At 43.0% G+C, this 24,468-nt stretch overlaps 1 protein-coding gene across 17 annotated transcripts in view; it reads left to right on the forward strand.

The window, feature by feature from the left end:
* Positions 1-24,468, forward strand: part of LOC110491067 (basement membrane-specific heparan sulfate proteoglycan core protein) — a 155,391-nt gene that overhangs the window by 30,844 nt on the left and 100,079 nt on the right. For all 17 annotated transcript variants that reach the window (XM_036946987.1, XM_036946991.1, XM_036946995.1 and 14 more), the window contains exons 2-3: positions 17,572-17,704; positions 19,587-19,652. In XM_036946987.1, the coding sequence (XP_036802882.1) occupies positions 17,572-17,704; positions 19,587-19,652 (199 nt within the window). The remainder of the gene's footprint in view (positions 1-17,571; positions 17,705-19,586; positions 19,653-24,468) is intronic.

Raw genomic sequence — 24,468 nt, forward strand, 5'->3', positions numbered from 1 at the left:
GCTACTGGTGTGAGAAACCAGAGCTTTATCAGAGTCATCAAACAGCTACCGCTACTTCCTTCATGACTCCTCCTGGCCGGCAGAGCTTGAAATCAGATGAGCTTGACTTACTTGGCTTAAACACTCCATGAGAAGCGTAGATCATCCAGCAGAGAATTGTGGTGCTATTGCTATCTCCTGAAGATCTGTGATGAATTCAAATAGATCTTGAGTGAATATTTGAACAAAAGTGTTTTTTAACTTTGCTGCTTATTATTGTTGACAACCATGAACACAAACTGTAAGATACATCCTACATCCTTTGTATGATTATAGAATGATGTCCATAATATATTTGTCCTTTTCACTAGTATTCAGCACTAGGTACTTGGAGCCTAGCCAAGCTTCAGTCGGTGAGTCCTTCCTTTTACATGGCGAAGCTATTGATCCCTTCCCTTGGTAGGCTGACAGAGCCTGGCAGTCAGGAGTTATCCAGGGGACGGAAACGTTATCGGGGCTGCTTAAATGACACAGTGTGGCGTTCCTGGGGCGAGGGGCCCTTCCATCCCGTTATAAATAACCCTAGCTGCTCTTCCCCTGTGAGCTGCCAGACGACCACCTCAATCAGCACCTCGCTGTCCCAGCTGTCGTCTGAGGGAACTGGACATGGTCAGGGAGGATCAGTCTGCATCCCAAATGGCACCCTATTCCCTATGCGGTGGACTACTTTTGACCAGGGCCCATAGGGTTCTGTTCAAAAGAGGCACAAAATGTAGGGAATAGGGTGCTCTTTGGGATGCTACCGCTGTCTCTTGGAGGCCTGCTGAGTCACTCTCTAAAGCTCCTTACCGGAAATGGACCTCTATTTTTAGACGCATAAAAATGCTTTTCCGTGTTTATGTTTTTGTAAGTCAAGGTGATTCATTTTTTGAGTTTTGGGGTCAGCTCAGGTCGGCAACGTCAGTGGATTATTTTTTGATAGTAGGCCGAAGCAGTAACGCATAACATTATGGTGGCCATTATCTGTGAATAATATCCCGAATAAGTCTGAATCCTGATCTTAACAGTGGACTGATAAGTGTGTCAATCTGTTTCACTAGGTTGTTTTGACAGTTGTGGAGTGTTGTCTCAGCCACCTCTCCTGTGGAGAGTGGTACCCTGTTGGTACCCCTGTTGTGGTGATAATTGAAGGGGGGGGGGGGGGGGGGGGGGGTCTGAAGGTGCCATCTGGGGGCCCTCTCTCACAGTCAAGGAAGGAAAGTTGTCTTGGAATGTGCTCCATCCCACTCAATCTACACACCCACAGATTACAGTTACTGTAAGGAACGACGCTGCAGAAGAGAAGCAGGTACGGGGAGTTGACATTCAACTTGGAACGGACATGCAACAGGACGGGAACAGCGTCAGAACTGGGGAAACACAAAGATAAACGACAATCAATGCAGCAGCGGAGGAACAGAGCTGGGGAACTGACAAATATCGGGGAGGTAATTAACAGGTGATTGAGTCCACGTGAGTCCAATATCGCTGATGCGCGTGACGAGGGAAGGCAGGTGTGCGTACTGATGGTGGCAGGAGTGTGTAAAGCAGGGCAGCCTGTCGCCCTCGAGCGCCAGGGGGGAAGAGCGGGAGCAGGCGTGACAGTTACAATCTACTGTTACTAGATGGAATATCTGCCTACCTTTGTAACATATACTTCACATGTTTTTCCATTCAGGGTGATTAGCCCAGGGGTGTCAAACTCAATCAGCGCAAGGGCCATATTGAAAAAAATACAAGATGTAAGTGGGCCAAACATAGCCTGTTACCAAAAAACGTCCATTAGAAATGGCCTGTTGTTTAAAATTATTATATATTTTTTAAATGGCCCTTTGTAATGTCCACTTATGTACGTAGGATGCTTCATATTGGATTTTTAACATATTAAAACAAAAGAAGAGATCAAAAATGTTTGTCCAGCCTTTGCTGGTATGCTTGCCGACTTGCATAATGTGCTGCGACCCTAATCGAAAAATGATTTCATAACTCAAAATAACAAAACCCAGCTAGGTTGTTGTGATATTTAAACTTAAAACATGTTGTCCGTTGTTTTGCACTGCATGGATCACTGGTGCGGTTGAATGCAACATTGCTGTATGTTTTGCACTCAAAACGTCTTGTAGTTGAGTAGCCAGCAAAGTCTCCTGCTTAAATGTTTCTGTCATAGACCTACATGTTTCTCCTTTGCATGGTGTTTTGTTGCAGGTTTTGGTCTGGTAGAAGATTGGGTCAGTGCCATTAGTGATGATATGATACAGAGCACTGGCTGGCTCGTGTGTGGTTCTGTGTGTGGGTCTGGGACGAGGGGTTGTGTGTGTGGAAATGCACTGCCGTTTGGCGTGCAGCACGTTGGCAGTGCTTGCTGTGACTTGTAGTGCAACTCACGGCGGGCTTTATGGAAGCAGGCCAAAATGAATTCACAACCCAAATCATTGCTTGGACCGGATAGAAATGTGTCATGGGCTGAATTCGCCCCACGGGCCTTGTGTTTGTTTGACACATGGATTAACCTATACCAGGGGTTTGCAACAGGGAGCATGTGATTTTTTTGGTGCCCCCCAGAGTTTTTAAGATTTTAGTTTTTGGTCAAGAAATACTAAAATCACCAGGACTTTAGCAAAAAGAAACTTGGGCCTTAGTTGCGGTCAATTTGCAATGTACAGTACAATGATTATTATTGTGTTCCGGAATCTAGTTGCCTACCCCTGGCCTATATTTTCTGTTACTGTAGCTCTGTCCTGTCAAATATACTGAACAAAAATATAAACGCAACATGTAAAGTGTTGGTCCTATGTTTCATGAGCTGAAATAAAAAATCCTCAGAAATGTTCCAAAAAGCTTTATTTCTCTCAAATTTTGTGCACAAATTTGTTTACATCCCTGTTAGTGAGGATTTCTCATTTGCCAAGATAATCCATCTACCTGACAGGTGTGGCATATCAAGAAGCTGATTAAAGTGTATGATCATTACACAGGTGCACCTTGTGCTGGGGACAATAAAAGTACACTATAAAATATGCTTTTCACACAACACGATGCTGCAGATGTCTCAAGTATTGAGGGAGCGTTTAATTGGCATGCTGACTGCAGGAATGTCCACCAGAGCTGTTGCCAGATAATTTAATGTTAATTTCTCTACCATAAACCGCCTCTAACGTTGTTTTAGAGAATTTGGCAGTACATCCAACCAGCCTCACAACCGCAGACCACGTCTAACCACATAAGCCCAGGACCTCCACATCCGTCTTCTTCTCCTGCGGGATGACCTGAGACCAGCCACCCGGACAGCTGATGAAACTGAGGAGTATTTCTGTCTGTAATAAAGCCCTTTTGTGAGGAAAAACTCATTCTGATTGGCTGGGCCTGGCTCCCCAGTGGGTGGGCCTGTCTAGGCCCACCCAAGCCCATCCATGGCTGCGCCCCTGCCCAGTCATGTGAAATCCGAAGATTAGGGCCTAATGAATGTATTTAAATTGACTGGTTTCCTTATATGAACTGTAACTCAGTAAAATCGCTGAAATTATTGCTTGTTGCTTTTATACTTTTGTTCAGTATAGTTCCAGGATCCTCCATTGCCTAATGCCTGTTACAAACCTCTTCCATAGGCCAACTCATCTCCTCATAGACAAGGAACATCATGGAAGGAAAATACATATCAGCTTGGGTCTTTCCAATGCCTTTTTCACTATACATAATATGTTAATAATATGTACTCGGTGTCTCATGATTCTGCTATCATCAAGGTTGAAAATGATTCTCCTGGTTTTAGATGTTTTATTTAGGGTGGTGTCTGACAGGGTTCTCTGGTTTCACAGCCCCACCTCTGGTCTCTGTGTCGCCAGCCATTTGTAACAGAGTAGGTCCTTTGCCTCCAAAACACCACTCTCAGTCAATTACGATATTGCAGCATGGCTGTTAGTGTTTTCATATACAGTAAAGGAAGGTGAGATGTGCTTCAAATTGTAGAGTTGCCAGTTAACCAATACGTATTTTAGGCTACATTTGTCACAGGAATAATTGCAAAAGCCTGCCTGCCAGTCCAGCATCTTTAATTTCACAGAGCCTCACTTCCCAGACAGTTTCTCTGTTTTTAAAATTATTCCATACTAGGCTCTCTGTATGTATGTTTCATCTACAAAATGTTTTTGTTTGAAATTGTCTGTCTCTTTGTACATGTGTGTACATGTGTGTTATCCTTTCCCCTCCTTTGGCTTACTCCACTGTTCCTTTTATCCCTGGGGAAAAAGAGAAAAGCATCTCCCCAACCCAGCAAGACACGGAGCAGCCAAACATTTCTTCACTTCTAATCACACCCTCCCTCTAATTGTGGTTTGGACATCTCCTTTCTCTCATCACTTGCCTAGCTCTGCTGCTGCAGCAGTCTCACCTTGCAAGTCCATACATGCCAGCCACTTCTTTTGACATGCCTTCCTGAACAATAGCTCTGGTGTAAATAAAGAGGTGTGTGTGTGTGTGTGTGTGTGTGTGTGTGTGTGTGTGTGTGTGTGTGTGTGTGTGTGTGTGTGTGTGTGTGTGTGTGTGTGTGTGTGTGTGTGTGTGTGTGTGTGTGTGTGTGTGTGACACACTGTGGAGCGGAGCGCTGCCCTTGCAAGGCTGAAGTCTCTGCTTGGCAGGCTGAGGCAGAAGTCATTTTTAACAGTGTTCCTCCCAGGGCCTTGTGTGGAAAAACTACAGGGAAACTGGCACAATATAGGGCCATAGTTTCCCCTTGTTTTATCTCAAATCAGCCGTGGTTAAAGAACAATAAAGGGTTGCACACACCTAGCGTGAATGCTAAATGACTCATACTCTCAATAGTTACCATTTCAATGACAACTGTGTTCTTGTTTTGTTTTCCTTGATCATTTTTTGGAACACTTCCCATTTTAGCAGCCTATTTCATGTTATTCAGGCATACAGTCAATATATGCAGCAAAGATGAAAAATACAAGATTGTACATTGAAGGCCAGAGGCAGCAGGCGTTCCCCGCAATGACTTGTTAAGTAGATGTAATGTGAAACACATGGTGGACTTCAAACCAGGGGCTGTACGTTGGCTTTGAGCTGGGTCGATAAACCAGAAATTGCCGACTCCAACCATACCAATCACTTGATCGCAGGCACATTGCTGATATAGTTCATTACGCCTATACCACAGAAATGTGAAGTTGGAAATTAAATAGGTTTGCAATATGGGTGATTGTTAATGGGACAATTGATGGCTACAACATCAAACTACTAGTAGTAGTTTTAAGGGTCATTAAAAAAACTGTGGTGCGCATGATTGTTATCAATTCAGGCAATTTCTCGCAATATGGATTTTTGTCTATATCACCCAGCTCTACATAGGCTACAAAGTTCCTCCTCACACTACTAGGAGATTATAGGCTGTCTCCAACATGACGAGCAGCTAATCTGAGCCTGACTCTGGACCCTTCCAAGACGTTAGTCAAGGGTGTCTAGAGAGAAATACCGGGCCTGGTACACACTGGAATGCCTGTGGGAGTGGTGACTTATCGTAGCATGCAGGGCCGGCTCCAGGCAGAAGCAAAAATGATTTTTGGGGGGAGGAGTCAACTTAATGAGAATAGTAGAATACACAAGGTGCAATTTCAACATTCGGTTGTGCATTAGCAGTTTTTCTCTTGTTATGTCAGTCACTAAGATATCATTTTTTTAGTCACTTTCACTAAGTTATCATTTACATGGCTTAAGTGTTGGCAAAATTAGTGCAATTGCATGCATGACATTTCTTATAAAATGGGGGAGGGGGCTGTTAGCATGCATGGCATCCTGTATGTAGGAGAGAATGAATGGCCTGGGGGAAGATTGCAGTCATTCTGAGTATTGCAGTCAGAATGTAATATTTCTAATATTTTTGTTCATTTTATCTCACACACACAAACATACACACACACACTGCCCATACACTAAAACATCCTGCCGGTGACAGCTCACCATGCGGTCACACTCATTTACACATTATACATTTACATTTTCTCTCTCCCTATCCGTCTTTCCATTTAGAAATATTGTGACCCTGCTTGTGTCAATGTCTGTATGGAACATTGAAAATAGATAATCCTGTAGCTAGTTGTCAGAGAGTTGTTGTCTGTTGAAAGAGGCTCGTATGCTTCCTTCCTGTCCCAGCATCACTTTGTATTGGACTGTGTAGAGCTCTGTAGAGAGCAGAGGGGCTTCTCTCATCGTCCTCTTTATCCAAGAGGGTCTCAGCCTGAGGTTTAGTGGTACAAGTGGCAGTTTGTCAATCCCCCCACCACTTTGTTCAAGGGGCTAAACGTACACAGGAAATTCACATGCATTTACACAGACACACACACTCAGGCACAGAGTCATCATGTTGTCATACCCTCATTGTCAATAAAAAGCTGGAGCTAAAGCACTGACTAGCGGAGAATAAACTGGACGCCAACAAAACAAAGAGAGTCGCACACTATTTAAGCTTCCAGTAATTTATTGGGTAAAACACCAATGTTTCAGTATCACTGTGCCTTCTTCCCATTTGGTGTTTTACACAATAAATCACAGTTGAAGTCAGAGGTTTACATACACCTTAGCCAAACACATTTAAACTCAGTTTTTCACAATTCCTGACATTTTATCCTAGTAAAAATTCCCTGTCTTAGGTCAGTTAAGATCACCACTTTATTTTAAGAATGTGAAATGTCAGAATAATAGTAGAAATAATGATTTCAGCTTTTATTTCTTTCATCACATCCCCAGAAGTTTACATACACTCAATTAGTGTTTGGTAGCATTGCCTTTAAATTGTTTAACTTGGGTCAAGCGTTTCGGGTAGCCTTCCACAAGCTTCCCACAATAAGTTGGGAGTCAGACTCGTGTGTGTATAGGTGGCAGGGAAGTCAGGCACAGGAGAATCCAACTGAGTGTAATGGAGTTATTTAATAACAATAAATGAAACATACTCCAAACACTAAATGTAACAAATAAACAAAGTGTGTACGAGGACCCGTCGCGCACCAATACAAAACAACACAACACTGAAATAACAAACAATCTCTGACAAAGACATGAGGGGAAACAGAGGGTTAAATACACAACGAGTAATGAATGGGATTGAAACCAGGTGTGTAGGAAGACAAGACAAAACAATGGAAAATGAAAAATGGATCAATGTTGGCTAGAAGACCGGTGACGTCGACCGCCGAGCACCGCCCGAACAAGGAGAGGCTTCGACTTCGGCAGAAGTTGTGACATTGGGTGAATTTTGGCCCATTCCTCGAAACAGAGTTGGTGTAACTGAATCAGTTTTGTAGGCCTCCTTGCTTGCACATGCTTTTTCAGTTCTGCCCACACATTTTCTATAGGTTTGAGGTCAGGGCTTTGTGATGGCCACTCCAATACCTTGACTTGGTTGTCCTTATGCCATTTTGCCACAACTTTGGAAGTATGCTTGGGGTCATTGTCCATTTGGAAGATCCATTTGTGACTAAGCTTTAACTTCCTGACTGATGTCTTGAGATGTTGCTTCAATATATCCACATAATTTCCCCTCCTCATGGTGACATCTATTTTGTGAAGTGCACCAGTCCCTCCTACACCAAAGCACCCCCACAACTTGAAGCTGCCACCCCCGTGCATCACAATTGGGATGGTGTTCTTCAGCTTACAAGCCTCCCCCATTTTCCTCCAAACATAACGATGGTCATTATGGCCGAACAGTTCTATTTTTGTTTCATCAGACCAGAGGACATTTCTCCAAAAAGTATGATCTTTGTCCCCATGTGCAGTTGCAAACCGTAGTCTGGCTTTTTTATGGCGGTTTTGGAGCAGTGGCTTCTTCCTTGCTGAGCGGCCTTTCAGGTTATGTCGATATAGGACTTGTTTTACTGTGGATATAGATACTTTTGTACATGTTTCCTCCAGCATCTTCACAAGGTCCTTTGCTGTTGTTCTGGGATTGATTTGCACTTTTCTCACGAAAGTACATTCATCTCTAGGAGAGAACTCGTCTCCTTCCTGAGCGGTATGACAGCTGCGTGGTCCCATGGTGTTTATACTTGCGTACTATTGTTTGTACAGATGAACGTGGTACCTTCAGGCGTTTGGAAATTGCTCCTAAGGATGAACCACACTTCTGGAGGTCTACAACGTTTTTCTGAGGTCTCGGCTGATTTCTTTTGATTTTCCCATGATGTCAAGCAAAGAGGCACTGAGCTTGAAGGTAGGCCTTGAAATACATCCACAGGTACACCTCCAATTGACTCAAATGATGTCAATTAGCCTATCAGAAGCTTCTAAAGCCATGGCATAATTTTCTGGAATTTTCCAAACTGTTTAAAGGCACAGTCAACTTAGTGTATGTAAACTTCTGACCCACTGGAATTGTGATTAAGTGAAATAATCTATCTGTAAACAATTGTTGGAAAAATTACTTGTGTCATGCAAAGTAGATGTCCTAACCGACTTGCCAAAACTATAGTTTGTTAACAAGAAATGTGTGGAGTGGTTGATAAACAAGTTTTAATGACTCCAACCTAAGTGTATGTAAACTCCTGACTTCAACTGTAAATATACAGAGAGTGTGCGACTCTATTTATTTATTTTTATATCTTATTTTTATATAATTGTTAAACATCACCAGTGGACATCTCTCTCTCTCTGTCTGTCTCCTGTGCTGCTCCTGTTCGCCTCAGTCAGTGTAATAGGTGTGGAATAAGTGTTTCTCAGTCAGTGTAATAGGTGTGGAATAACAGTGTTTCTCAGTCAGTGCAATAGGTGTGAATAACAGTGTTTCTAGGTCAGTGTAATAGGTGTGAATAACAGCGTTTCTCAGTCAGTGCAATAGGTGTGGAATAACAGTGTTTCTCAGTCAGTGTAATAGGTGTGAATAACAGTGTTTCTCAGTCAGTGCAATAGGTGTGGAATAACAGTGTTTCTCAGTCAGTGCAATAGGTGTGGAATAACAGTGTTTCTCAGTCAGTGTAATAGGTGTGAATAACAGTGTTTCTCAGTCAGTGTAATAGGTGTGAATAACAGTGTTTCTCAGTCAGTGTAATAGGTGTGAATAACAGTGTTTCTCAGTCAGTGCAATAGGTGTGGAATAACAGTGTTTCTCAGTCAGTGTAATAGGTGTGAATAACAGTGTTTCTCAGTCAGTGTAATAGGTGTGGAATAACAGTGTTTCCCAGTCAGTGTAATAGGTGTGGAATAACAGTGTTTCTCAGTCAGTGTAATAGGTGTGGAATAACAGTGTTTCTCAGTCAGTGTAATAGGTGTGGAATAACAGTGTTTCTCAGTCAGTGTAATAGGTGTGAATAACAGTGTTTCTCAGTCAGTGTAATAGGTGTGGAATAACAGTGTTTCTAAGTCAGTGTAATAGGTGTGAATAACAGCGTTTCTCAGTCAGTGTAATAGGTGTGGAATAACAGTGTTTCTAAGTCAGTGTAATAGGTGTGGAATAACAGTGTTTCTAAGTCAGTGTAATAGGTGTGAATAACAGCGTTTCTCAGTCAGTGTAATAGGTGTGAATAACAGTGTTTCTCAGTCAGTGTAATAGGTGTGGAACAACAGTGTTTCTAAGTCAGTGTAATAGGTGTGGAATAACAGTGTTTCTCAGGGACTGACTTTCTCCCTCTTTCCCTGATGCCTGTCATCACTCGTCCAAACGTAAAAAGCGTTGTGTGTGTGTGTGTGTGTGTGTGTGTGTGTGTGTGTGTGTGTGTGTGTGTGTGTGTGTGTGTGTGTGTGTATCTACTCTACTCTACTCTACATATAGTCCCGAAGCTGGGGTCAGAGAGATAAAGCATATGTCCCTGGTGCCATGAAGTGCTGTGCTAGGTGGGACTCTACACAGGGCAGCAGCCAGAAAGCTTTACAGTGTGTGTGCATGTGTGTGCAGGCAGGCAGGGAAGAGCCTACCCGTGTCATGCTTTCGTCCAGTTAATGCTGCTAGCTGAACTGTTTAGAGTTGTGTTCCTGTTTAAAGCCCAGGTAGCGTCGTCTCTCCTCCCTCCTCATGTCTGAGGAGATATTGTTAGGACTTAGCCGTGAAGGAAATAACATGAAGGGGTTTTCTGAATGTTGTGTTGTTCCCTGTGTTGCTGCTATCATACACCCACCACCATCTGGACTCTACAGAGATATGGAGTCTGAGCTCTTGCTTTGATCAGCATTCTCAGAAGAGGCTAGAAATGCAACCTTTTAGCACAATTAGGAAATACTGGCCCGAAGAGGAACTTTTTTACAAGATGTGTAATGCCGGAAAATTATATTGTAAGAAATTTGTAATGAAGTAAAACCAGTAACTAGTTTCAGTGACAAGTTAGACCTTGCTGTATCTGTATCTGGAAGATGTCTGGTTTAGGTGGTGAAGTTGATCTCCTGGAACATTCGTCTCACGCTGTTCTCTCTTGACAGGCATTGGCTGTTGGCTGTTACAGGGTCATGGTGGGGATGGGAATGCTGGACTGGTGTGTGTGTGTGTGTGTAAAAACAAGGTTATTTACACCATCTCATGGGCACACATCTGTCTGGCTCTGTGTCTCGCTATGATGACAGCAGATGTTTGACTCTCAAGACATGCAGGATAGCTGATGGTGCTCTACTCTATGATGGGATCTTGGAGGCGTTGTCCCAACTCCCTCTGTTCCTCCTGATCATTCTGCCCCTGCTGCTGGTCATTGATTGTTCACGGAGAAAAAATGTTGGTATTCATCTCCTCTTGCACTGTAAACAGCAGCTGGGCAAACTTAGAGGGGATATCTTGTCTCGGGGCTTCACCATGTGGACTCACCTGTCCTTTGATACCCCACAGAATGTGTGCCTGTCCCTTTTTGTCTGTACCTCCTTTTACATTCTAGCAAGGCAAACGTTTGTCATTGTGAAAAACCTAATTCAAAAGTAAACATTGGGATTCCAACAATGGGTGGAATGTGTTTTTTTCCCCCACCCCCCTCACCACTTTGCCTGGGTGTGTAGCTCCTTTACACTGACAAGGTTGGGTTGGAGGCAGGAAAACTGCAGAGCAGGTCGCAGGGTCTCAGATTATCTGTAGGGAATGATAAACACAAGACAGTGGACTTGTCCCAACTCTTAAGAGGGACACAAAGGTCACACTAGTTTTGATCTTTTTCCTGTTCTGGAAAAATCTAAAACATTTGGCTAGGGCTGGCACGGTAATGGTGTAATCGTGTAACCGATGATTATTGATGAAAATAAAATAAAAATAACCTGCTTAATAAATAGATACATAATAAATAAACAAATAATGCATTGAATATGATGATAGAATTATAATAAAATACATGTTTTATACTGTATATACAGTACCAGTCAAAAGTTTGGACACCTACTCATTCAAGAGTTTTTCTTTTCTTTTTTGCTATTTTCTACATTGTAGAATAATAGTGAAGACATTAAAACTATGATATAACACATATGGAATTATGTAGTAACCAAAGAAGCTTTGCACACTCTTGGCATTCTCTCAACCAGCTTCATGAGGAATGCTTTTCCAACGGTCTTGAAGGAGTTCCCAAAGATGCTGAGCACTTGTTGGCTGCTTTTCCTTCACTCTGCAGTCCAACTCATCCCAAACCATCTCAATTAGGTTGAGTGATTGTGGAGGCCAGGTAATTTGATGCAGCACCATCACTCTCCTTCTTGGTCAAATAGCCCTTACACAGCCTGGAGGTGTGATTTGGGTCATTGTCCTGTTGAAAAAAAAAATGATAGTCCCATTATGCACAAACCAATTGGGATGACGTATCGCTGCTGAATGCTGTGGTAGCCATGCTGGTTAAGTGTGCAAGTCTCTTCTTATTATTGGTGTCCTTTAGTAGTGGTTACTCTGCAGCAATTCGACCATGAAGGCCTGATTCACGCAAGACGCTGGGGTCTTCCTGTCCTGTGGCGGTCCTCATGAGAGCCAATTTCATCATAGCGCTTGATGGTTTTTGCGACTGCACTTGAAGAAACTTTCAAAGTTCTTTAAACTTTCCGTGTTGACTGACCTTCATGTCTTAACGTAATGATGGACTGTCGTTTCTCTTTTGCTTATTTGAGCTGTTCTTGCCACAATATGGACTTGGTCTTTTACCACCCCTACCTTGTCACACACAACTGATTGGCTCAAATGCATTAAGAAGGAAAGAAATTCCACAAATGAACAAGGCACAACTGTTAATTGAAATACATTCCAGGTGACTACCTCATGAAGCTGGTTGAGAGAATGACAAGGGTGTGCAAAGCTGTCATCAAGGCAAAGGGTGGCTACTTTGAAGAATCTCAAATATAAAATATATTTTGGTTACATCATGATTCCATGTGTTATTTCATAGTTTTGATGTCTTCACTATTATTCTAAATAGTAAAAATAAAGATCAACCCTTGAATGAGATGTTGTGTCCAAACTTTTCACTGGTAATGTATATTTATTTATCAACTTCATATTCAAGTCAGCAAACTTTACCCAAAAGCAGCAAAGTAAAAGTATGCCTAGTTTACATCTAACAACCGATATAAGGAGAGACGAGAGGAGGCAAAACGATGAAGTTTTAGAATTCTTTATGGAATTAACAGCTGACTGAAGACGGAACTACTGGGCATTCAAAAAGATGAAGCATGTGTTTGAGTCCGTTTCCACGGTAACAAGGACTCTTTACAACTTGATGAAACTTTGTTGCTCCTTGTTTCAGCAAGGTGTTGTAGCAAACAATCTCTGGTTGCCTAGGTAACCCCCCGCCAACCCCTTCCTACAACAGCAGCACATGCAGTCAGAAAATGTTGCTATCAGAACGATAATAACAAATAACCGTCATCCAAAATCCTATGACCTTCACAGCCCTATGTTTGACTGTTAGTGAAAATGTGATAACTGACACAGCATTGTTTCATGAGGAACATATCAGTTGATGAAGTTTGCCACACAAAAAAAGGCTTTTGTTTGCCAAAAATGGCAATGTATCGCCCATCCAGAAAGAGAGAATAAGTGAGAGAGGGAGAGAGTGAAAGAGTGAGATATAGGGAGAGAGAGAGACAGACAGACAGACAGAGAGGGAGAGAGAGAGAACCCCATCGGACCCCATCCATCCCAAGGGAGTGGGACCGGGAAGCAGGAGATGATCACACCAACGGTTGGCTGGTTGGCTCCAGTGAAAAGAATTGGTGCAGTCAGCGGTTTCCTTTTGAAAAAGGCCCGGGATTGTTGTTGTACGGTGTTCAGTCAGGGGAGAGAGGATTTGGGGGAGAGATAAAGTTATTTATTAGCCAGAGTCATTTAAACGGGAAACTCTGCCATGATGAGGGCGGATGAAAATGTGAACTGGCATGCCAGGCTGACTGGAAATGCCAAGGGGGGCATGCTGCCAGGGATGTAGGCAAACCTATAGCTCAGGTTTTGGACTGGTGGGGATGGTACTGACCCAGGGAGAGAGATTAGGGCTCTTTTTTAGCTCATATTTTTAAACTGAGCGAGTAGTCTGGAGACCTTGGGCAGTATCATTAAGACATTATCAAGATGATCAGGTATCAGATTATCTGTTTAGATTTTTCATGTCTTCAGTTAGATTTGTATGGGTTCTTTGGGTCAGTAATGTCCTTCCACAGAGATAGACTCAGGGCGGCTGGTAGCCTAATGGTTAGAGCGTTGGGCCAGTAAGTGAAAGTTTGCTGGATCAAATCCCTGAGCTGACGAGGTAAACATCTGCCCTTGAGCAAGGCAGTTAACCCACTGTTCTCTGGGGGCCGAAGACGTGGCTGTTGATTAAGGCAGTCCACGAACCTCTCTGGTTCAGAGGTTCAATGCGGAAGACACATTTCAGTTGAAAGCATTCAGCATTCATTCCTCCTTTCCCTCCCCCACTATTGAACTATTATCAAATTCTTATACCTTTCCCCTCTTCTCCAATTGCATTTAACAATCTCTTCACACCTTGACTAAATCAAGGAACACCTTCTGATCACCCCCCTTTCAGTGATTTCTACTCCACTGTGAGGATGTTTTGACTAGCCCAAGAGGTAACAATCTTTCCATGACAAAGTGCTTTCTGATCCTCTGTTGAGGGCCCACTATAAATCTCTCCTGCCTGCCTGTCCTGGGCGGATGGAGTTTAAAACATATTTGAACCGATTTGTGTCATCTAACTATTCTGATATCAACCTCAACTAACCACTGGTTTCAAGACACAGTCACCTCCAAAATGATTAGCAAACTTAATGAGTATAAAAAATACTGTATAACATAAATAATACACATGAGCAAAATTTTAAGAATTATATTATTTCATACTAATAAAATTGTTCAGAGAATAAGATTTTGCTTAACCAATTGTGAGCACTCGAAGGGTGGGAAAGGCCCACTTTTGGCCCCACCTGGTGGCCAAATGACTCGTTACAAGGTGTGGCAGCTCTCCATAGAGGCTTAATAGACTGCAGCTGCACACCTTGCTGCAATTAGGGCTGCAGCAGCGCATAGGCCATGCAGGGGCATTCACATGGCAGAGAGGTGTGAGGAGGATACACTGAAGCTCTGTCGCAATTGTTGCACCAGCCAGAAGAATTGAACCCCAATAAGATTAAGGTTTGAATCACTCTATACCCTGGGGTAAAAGATGGTCTTCCCCAGTATTTAAGTTTACTTTAGTTATTGAATTAAATGGCCAGTGTTTGTTTTGTAGCATTTGCCTTGGTTGAGTGAGAACTTTATTTTGGGACATGAAGATTCCCAAAGCTACATGTTAAGCCTTTTGAGTTAATAAATCCCCATTTGAGAACTGCATTTCCTTGTCTGACTCTTTGTTTTGCACTACAGTGCACATGGCACACCTCTACCTACAGAGTAATAAAAAAAAGATAGGTGTCAAAATGATTGACACCCCTGTTTATATACTTTGTGCACCCTCCCCTTGTGAGGATAATGGCACTCAGGCTTTTTCTACAATGTTTCATGAGATTGGACAACACCATTTGGAGGGATCATTAGACCATTCCTCCATACAGAATCTATCCAGATCCTTGATGTCATTCAGTCTGCTTATGGACAGCCCTTGTCAATTAAAATCAACAGGGTTCAAGTCTGGAGACTGATGGCAATTGCAAAATGTTGTTTTTTTGTGGTCACTTAAGGTCAATGGTAGAATGAACTCTACCAAGTCCCAGGACGTTTTTTGCCAAAAAAACTGGTTGCCTCTGCTAGGAGGCTGAAACTTGCCCACAAGTGGATCTTCCAGCAAGACAACGACCCCAAGCACACAGAAATGGTTAACCTCTTGAGACTAGGGGGCAGTGTTTGGATGAATAACGTACCCAAATGAAACTGCCTATTTCTCAGGCCCAGAAGCTAGAATATGCATATAATTGGCAGACTAGGATAGAAAACACTCTAAAGTTTCCAAAACTATCAAATATTGTCTGTGAGTATAACATAACTTATATTGCAGGCGAAAACCTGAGGAAAATCCAATCAGGAAGTGCTGTTTTTCTGAAACCTCTCTGTTCCATTGCCTTCCCTCCATTTAAAGGGATATCAACCAGATTCCTTTCATAGGGAAAGGAATCTGGTTGATATCCCTTTAAATGGAGGGATGGAGGGCTTCCACATGGTGTGAACAGTCTTTAGACATAGTTTCAGGCTTTTATTCTGAAAAATGAGCAAGAATGATCACATCGTGTCAATGGATAGCTGTGTGTCCCCAGAGTTTTGCATTTATTTTTATTTTACCTTTATTTCTGTTAAGAACAAATTCTTATTTTCAATGACAGTGCCTGTTCAGGGGCAGAACGACAGATTTGTACCTTGTCAGCTCGGGGGTTTGAACTTGCAACCTTCTGGTTACTAGTCCAATGCTCTAACCACTAGGGTACCCAGCCGCATGCTCGAGCAGCTTGGAGCAGACCTTTTCTCTCTCTCTCTCTCCTATTGAAAAGGCTACTGCTGCTAGCTGTTTGTAATGTTTTGTCTGCTGAGAGAGATGTCCTCACATAAACGCTTGGTTTGCTTTCGCTGTAAAGCTTTTTTGAAATCTGACACGCCAGATGGATTAACAAGCTAAGCTGTGTTTTGGTCTATTGCACTTGTGATTACATGAAAATTAAATATTTGTAGTAATTTAATTTGAATTTGGCGCCCTGCAATTCGGCGGATGTTGACGAAAATGATCCCCGCTAAACGGGATGGGTGCGCCAAGAAGTTTTAACAAGGGCCCCAATATGACCAGTGGTAAGCAAAACCGCCTGATAACATCAAAGATCCACCACTATATTTTACAGTAGGAATGAGGTTATTTTCTGCATTTGTATAATCCTTTCAATGCTGAACCCACCACTGGTGTGTGTGTGTGTGTGGCCAAATAGCTCTATTTTAGTCTCATCTGACCATAGCACTCGGTTCCAATCAAAGTGCCAATGCAGTTTAGCAAACTCCAGGCGTTTACATTTGTTTGCTCTCAAAGGCTTTTTTTAATGGCAGCCCTTCCAAAAAGCCTATTGGCATGGAGGTGCCATTGTAATTGTAGATATGGAGACTGTGACCCCCAAGATGTGACCAAGTTCTGCCAACTGTGGCCCTTGGACTCACTTTGTGTTGGGGACAAAATACACTTGCGTTCTTTGCCAGTCATGTTTACCACTATTCCAGTGGTTTTAAACATGTTAATAGTGGTGATATTTTTGTTGTACCAATTGCCTGGTTTATGAAAGTAAACCACCATTTGTCTTTCATTTGAGTCTTTTGCCTTTCCCCATGGTGATGGATGAAAGGGATTGCACATGCTTGTTTCTTCATTTTTATATTCCAGTGAAACAGGAAGCCATGGAAGGCCACAATAGTTCATTCAACTTTTTAAAAAGTAGAATGTTAATGGAGATTTTAATTTAGCTAGATTTTATTTATTGCAGTCCTTAGGATGCCAATTTTTAAATGAATATAATTAGCGAATTTTTTGGGCATAAATTATTCTGTATTTCTATTATGTTATACGGTCTTTTTTGCTCATCAGTTTTTAATATATCTGAGCGTGACAATGGGTGCCCCCCTGTGGGTGCCCCATTGTCGACCATGATTAGTACAAGTTTAGACAGCTGGCTAGACTAACTTACCAATCTAAAAAACAACAAAAAACAAATTGCTGACATGGGCTAACAAGAGCTGATGCACAACCAAATTTCAAAATTGCACCACTATTCTAACTCGCTACAGTTATTTTTGGGGGGAAGGGTTGAGCCATGGGTCTACAGGACTGCCAGTTACCCATCCCTGACCTAGATAATGAATGTTCAAGCTCCCAGCCTGTGTGAAGCTCCCAGCCTCACACCATCTCAGGTTTTGTTTTTCCTTCCACTCCCAGGCCCTGTATAATGGTCCTGCTGGGTGTAACCTAACTAACCTGGGCTTACATCCCAAATAGCACCCTATTCCCTATATAGTGCTACTTTTGACCATAGTCCTATGAGGTATAGTGTACCAAATAGGCAACCTGGGTTGCGTCCCAAATGGCACCCTATCTGGAGACATAAGACTTCAACCCCTATAAATCTCTTAAGTAGTGTTGTGTGTGTGTTTTCTGTCTGCAGGTGGCTCAGAGCTCCAAGGTGTGGGGAGAAGTGCCACTGCCCGAGGACCTGGATTCATCAAGGACTGTTCTCCAAAGATCTCAGCGCTTCCTGGACGATGACGAGGACTTTGCTGCCGATGAAGCATCAGGAGGTGGGGTCTAGGGTCAACACAGCTGGATCGCAAACAAGCTTTCTTTTCATAGACAAACTTTTATTTATGATATTTTAAGATCATGATTATAATACTATACTGTACAGAACTTCATACTACCTCTGAACTGTTCCTTACGAAACTGCAAACAATGTTAACAGTGGTGAACCATGGTGAATCCATGGTGAACCTAACTGTTTACTGTAACTATTATCTCCACCATAATCCCCTGGGTGCACAAGGGTCTGTAATACCTACATGCTTCAAGCAGACCACCACAGTCTCTATGCCCACGAAGACCAAGGTAACCTGTCTAAATAACTATCGCCCAGTAGCACTCACATCTTTAGTCATGCAATGCTTTGAAAGGCTGGTCATGGCTCACATCGACACCATCAGCCCAGACACCCTGGACCAGCTCCCGTTGGCATACCGCCCCAACAGATCCACAGATGATGCTATCTCTATTTCACTCTCCCACCTGGACTAGAGGAACACCTATGTAAGAATGCTGTTCATTGCTATATCTCGGCGTTTAACACTATAGTGCCCTCCAAGCTCATCACTACGCTCAGTACCTTGGGACTGAACACCTCCCTCTGCAACTTGGATCCCGGACTTCCGGACAGGGTGCCCCCAGGTGGTGAGGGTAGGCAACAACACATCCGCCACACAGACCCTCAACATGGGCCCCTCTGGGTGCATGCTTAGACCCCTCCTGTACTCCCTATTCACCCACGATGGCCACGCATGACTCCAACACCATAATTAAGTTTGCTGACGACACGACGGCGGTTGGCCTGATCACCGACGACGACGAAACAGCCTATGTGGAGGGGGTCAGTGACCTGTAAGTGTCATGCCAGGACAAAAACCACTCCCTCAACTTCAGCAAGACAAAAGGAGGGCCGAGCACGCACTCATCCACATTGATGGGGATGTAGTGGAGCTGGTCGAGAGCTTCAAGTTCTGTGTCCATGTCACTAAGGAATTATCATTGCCCACACACACCAACACCTCTTTCCCCTCAAAAGGCTGAAAAGATTTGCAATGGACCCTCAGATACCCAAAAAGTTATACAGTTGCACCACTGAGAGCATCTTGACTGGCTTCCTCACCGCTTGGTATGGCAACTGCTTGGTATCCGATCGCAAGGCGCTACAAAGGGTAGTGCGTATGGCCCAGTACATCACTGGCACTGAGTCCCCTGCCATCCAGGACCTCTATACCAGGCGATATCAGAGGAAGGCCCTAAAAATTGTAAAGACTCCAGCCACCCAAGTCATACACTGTTCTCTCTGCTACAGCACGGCAAGCGGTACCGATGCAACAAGTCTGGAACCAGCAGGACCCTGAACAGCTTCTAACCCCAAGCCTTAAGACTGTAAATAGTTTGTTAAATTGTTAACCATCAGCTACCCGGACTATCTGCATGGACCCTTTTTGCACTAACTCTTGACTCATCGCAACTGCTACTGTTTATTATCTATCTTCTTACATAGTCACTTTATCCCTGCCTATATGTACATACATATGTGTACATCAATTACCTTGTACCCCTGCATATCAACTCGGTGCTGGTGCCCCGTGTATATAGTCAAGTTATCGTTACTCATTGTGTATTTATTCCTTGTGTTATTATTTTTCTATTTCTCTCTGCATTGTTGGGAAGGGCCCGTAACTAAGTGTTTAATTGTCAGTCTACACCGGTTGTTTAACCAAGCATGTGACAAATACAATTTGATTTGATTTGACCCTGCTGCACTTCAGACGTAGACATGTATGTTCCACCTGTTGAGTAAATGAATGAGTCCTCCCTAGTCCTCCCTGGGCCTTGAGCTATGCTAACATTCTGACCACACCTCTTTTATCTTCCCCGTAGATCTGCCCAGTGGAGAGGAGGATGGAAGCACGCCAGAACCCACAGTGGTGACTGAGATCAGCACAAGTAAGAACCCTGAGCCCTCAGCCCTGAGCATAACACTCCCTGCACTCTTGGAAGATAAGCCACATGGTGGGGCTAAAAATAGATTCTAATAAACAAACACGCATCCCCCACCAGGGTTGCCTCATTTAAATGGCCACTTGTCCCATAGATGTGTACAAAACATTAAGATCACCTGCTCTTTCCATGACATAGACTGACCAGGTGAATCCAGGTGAAAGCTATGATCCCTTATTGATGTCACTTATTAAATCCACTGCAATCAGTATAGATGAAGAAGACGAGACAGGTTAAAGAATGATTTTTAAGCCTTGAGACAATTGAGACATGGATTGTGTATGTGTGCCATTCAGAGGGTGAATGGGCAAGTCAAAACATTTGCCTTTGAACTAGGTATGGTAGTAGGTGCCAGGCTCACCGGTTTGTGTCAGGAACTGTAATGCCGCTGTTCTTTTGTTGCGCTAAGTTTTGCGTGTGTATCAAGAATGGTCCACAACGCAAAGGATATGCAGCCAACTTGACAACTGTGGGAAGCATTGGAGTCAAAATGGGCCAGCATCCCTTTGGAATGCTTTTGACACCTTTCAGAGTCTATTCCTGGACAAATTGAGTCTGTTCTGAGGGCAAAGGGGGGGGGGACTAGGGCTTTTACAGAAATCGTATTACTGCCACACTGGCAGTCACGAGTCATGATGGCAGTCAAATTCCATGTGACCGTTTAGTCATGGTAATTAGGCTTCTCCTAGCTCTGATGCTGCTGATGGTCGTTAGTAGCCTACCAAACTTGCTAACTGCCTGGATCTCAGCACTCTATTCTCCCTCAAATCATGCAAATGTAATCGAAAATCTAATTAAACACTTCATGAGAGCCCATGAGCTCATGTTGCGCAACATTTCTATAGGCTATGCAATTGCGTGAAAAAACATTCATGGCCTCTTATTAAAAATAAGGGGCTCCATCAGCTTTCTATAGGCTAGGCTTACTAAACTCAGCAAAAAAAGAAACCTCCTCTCACTGTCAACTGCGTTTATTTTCAGCAAACTTAACATGTGTAAATACTTGTATGAACATAAGGTTCAACAACTGATACATAAACTGAACAAGTTCCACAGACATGTGACTCACAGAAATTTAATAATATGTCCCTGAACAAAGGGGGAGGGGGAGGGGGGGGGTCAAAATCAAAAGTAACAGTCAGTATCTGGTGTAGCCACCAGCTGCATTAAGTACTGCAGTGCATCTCCTCCTCGTGGACTGCATCAGATTTGCCATTTCTTGCAGTGAGATGTTACCCCAATTTTCCACCAAGGCACCTGCAAGTTACCGGACATTTCTGGGGGGAATGGCCCTAGTCCTCACCCTCCGATCCAACAGGTCCCAGACGTGCTCAATGGGTTTGAGATCCGTGCTCCTCGCTGGCCAACACGAGCAGTATGGCTGGTGGCATTGTCATGCTACAGGGTCATGTCAGGGTGACCCTGCAAGAAGGGTATCACGAGGAAGATGTCTTCCCTGTAACGCACAGCGTTGAGTTTGCCTGCAATGACAACAAGATCAGTCCGATGATGCTGTGACACACCGCCCCAGACGGACCCTCCACCTCCAAATCTATCCCGCTCTAGAGTACAGGCCTCGGTGTAACGCTCATTCCTTCGACAATGAACACGAATCTGACCATCACCCTGGTGAGACAAAACCGCGACTCGTCAGTGAAGAGCACTTTTTGCCAGTCCTGTCTGGTCCAGCGACGGTGGGTTTGTGCCCATAGGCGACGTTGTTGCCGGTGATGTCTGGTGATGACCTGCTTTACAACAGGCCTACAAGCCTTCAGTCCAGCCTCTCTCAGCCTATTGCGGACAGTCTGAGCACTGATAGAGGGATTGTGCGTTCCTGGTGTAACTCGGGCATTTGTTGTTGCCATGCTGTACCTGTCCCGCAAGTGTGATGTACCGATCCCGTGCAGGAGTTGTTACACGTGGTCTGCCACTGCGAGGACGATCAGCTGTCCGTCCTTTCTCCCAGTAGCGCTGTCTTAGGCGTCTCACAGTACGGACATTGCAATTTATTTCCCTGGCCACATCTGCAGTCCTCATGCCTCCTTGCAGCATGCCTAAAGCACGTTCACGCAGATGAGCAGGGATCCTGGGCATCATTCTTTTGGTGTTTTTCAGAGTCAGTAGAAAGGCCTCTTTAGTGTCCTAAGACCTTAATTGCCTTAATTGCCTTAATAAGCTGTTAGTGTCTTAACAACTGTTTTTTTGCTGAGTTTATATTTATTTGGCAACTTTCCAAATGTTAAGCACATTGCTTCTCTTTACAACAGGAGTATAGCCTACCTGGCTGGCATGAAAATGAACCAAATCTTAGTCGCACACCTCATGTAGTCTAGGCCTATATGTTTTGATAACGTTTGTATCACTGAAATGGCCAAATTACTTCAAATGAAGCACATTATTCCGCTTTACAACAGGTGTAGAGCCTAACTGGCATACATACCCAGCATTCGAGTTTCAAGCTTGGGGAAGATCATTTCCACCATAAAAATTACCTTTCATGACCGCCACAGCCCTACGGTGACACACTCAATATTAGGAAGGTATTCCTAATGTTTTTTTTATACTCAGTGTACATGATTATCTACAGTATCCACACAATGGTGGTCTTTTAGACGAAACTGATGATTTGTTAAACACCACCTCATTACATAGAGGGTCTTCCACAGCTAAATTTACTGGCAGTGGAATTTCACTCCTTGCTTGTTGAAACGTTTCTGTGAGGGCCTTATTTAGTCGATCTGTGGAAGAGATCACTCGTCTGTGGTGTCTTCCCCCATCTGTGATTGTGGGTTCCGCTGAGTGTGTGTGTGTGTGTGTGTGTGTGTGTGTGTGTGTGTGTGTGTGTGTGTGTGTGTGTGTGTGTGTGTGTGTGTGTGTGTGTGTGTGTGTGTGTGTGTGTGTGTGTGTGTGTGTGTGTGTGTGTGCGTGCGTGCGTGCGTGCATGCGCTTGTTTGAATGCATCCAGGAGAAACTGTCTGTTAGTCTGTCTCTGGATGGTGTCCCCCTCACATCCGGCTGCGCCATCTTTCACAGGGCTGAGTCTCTGGTCATAACACAGGGAGGCAGATTTTTGCCCGAGATGTAAACATTCACATCTCTTCCTTTCGTCCAATGGCTGAGGTGAAAACACAAGCACATGAAAGAGAAGATAAACAATACAGAGCTGAAGGAAACATCACCAACACCTTTGTTTTGCATTCCTCAATAGATACACACGGCGCAGCTTAATGTGACCATGCCCCTGAGTAGGGTACAGCCATAGGGTACTCCCATGTAATTTGCTTAACTTTGGCGGGATCCTAAGCAAACCGCTGACACTTTTTCAGCAGCCTCACGTGTCGTTATTAACATACTTGGCTGTCACAACAACAAATGATTTTCATAAATACTTATTCTGCCCCTCAAAAATGTGTTGCCCGACCTGCTTAACACTGGCAGTAAAGATAGTATAGCTGTCCCATTAAACTTACATCACTGTTTGTTTACCTCTAGCATGTTTTGCCAGTTAGCTGGCAATATCCAAATGCAGATGAATATTATAGCTGTTACTTGGATGGATACAGCTCACTAGTCCTTACTACAAGCTAACTAGCAAACTTGAATTCACCCTCTCATCTGACACATGTAGGAATAAATCACGTGTGAAAATGTTCACTTGAAAAAAAATATCATGTGACGCGTGGTTTTCGGACACAAAGTTTTTTTTGTTTTTTTTTTACATGTAAATTTTTCGGATTTGAACAAATCCCATGTGAAAACCAAAACTGTACATGAGTCAGATGCGTGGTTTTCGGACACGTGTGAAGTTTTACATACATTTCTCACATGTAAGTGTTTCACATGACACGTGGTTTACCAACATTTCACGTGATAGTCTTAAGTTTCACCTGTGTGCTTTTGTATCTGGCGGGATTAAAACCTGGGTCTCCCAGGTCTCCTTGAGAACCCAATGTTTTGACCATTATGTTGATTGTTCAATTCAAAATAGGGCTGTCAAATGTAATGTAAAAAAAAAAGTCAAGTTAATAGCAAGGATTTGCTGTGATTAATCACGTATTCGGAATTTGCTCAAATTGAGCGAATTTGAGATGTCAATATTCTTGTAATTATTTTTATATAGAACATCTTGATTTTTGTCCAAATTAACAGTTAGCAAAATGAGGTGAATTGATAAAGCACACTTTCTTTAACCTCAATGTCAACTTTTGACATCGCATTGTTGTTTTTAGCTGTATAGATGATGTATTTTCGATTTTCAAGGCTTTCCTACAATGTGATTAATCAACAACAAAAAATAAGTGCACTAAAATTACGAAAAGTTAACTGATTAAAACTCAAAATCATCTCTTTGTAGAAATGTGTCTGTTCACATTAATTCCAAAAGCAAACGCATTGAGCTTAAATTTAACGTTTAGAGTTCACATGCTAACACTACTCTTTAAAAAATATATATATATTTTTAGATACATGTGAGGAGAATAAAATGTGATCACCTTACATGTAAATTGCAAGTTCCCATGTGAAAAACAATCATGTGAAAATCACATTTGCAGTTTCACATGTAAGAACTCCAAATGTGTAAATCTCACTTTCACATGTGAAAAACAATGACATTGGAAGAAGCGAAAAGAACAGAGAAGTGGCTTATTTTTATTCTGTTTTCTGGTTTGTACGCATGGTTACGTTTTCAAAATCTATAGGTTACATGTTTAACTAAACTGTGACGAGTTTTCTGGTCATTTTTATGAATCATTTAATTGTT

Source organism: Oncorhynchus mykiss, chromosome 16 (genome assembly GCF_013265735.2).
Source record: "Oncorhynchus mykiss isolate Arlee chromosome 16, USDA_OmykA_1.1, whole genome shotgun sequence".
NCBI classification, from domain to species: Eukaryota; Metazoa; Chordata; class Actinopteri; order Salmoniformes; family Salmonidae; genus Oncorhynchus; species Oncorhynchus mykiss.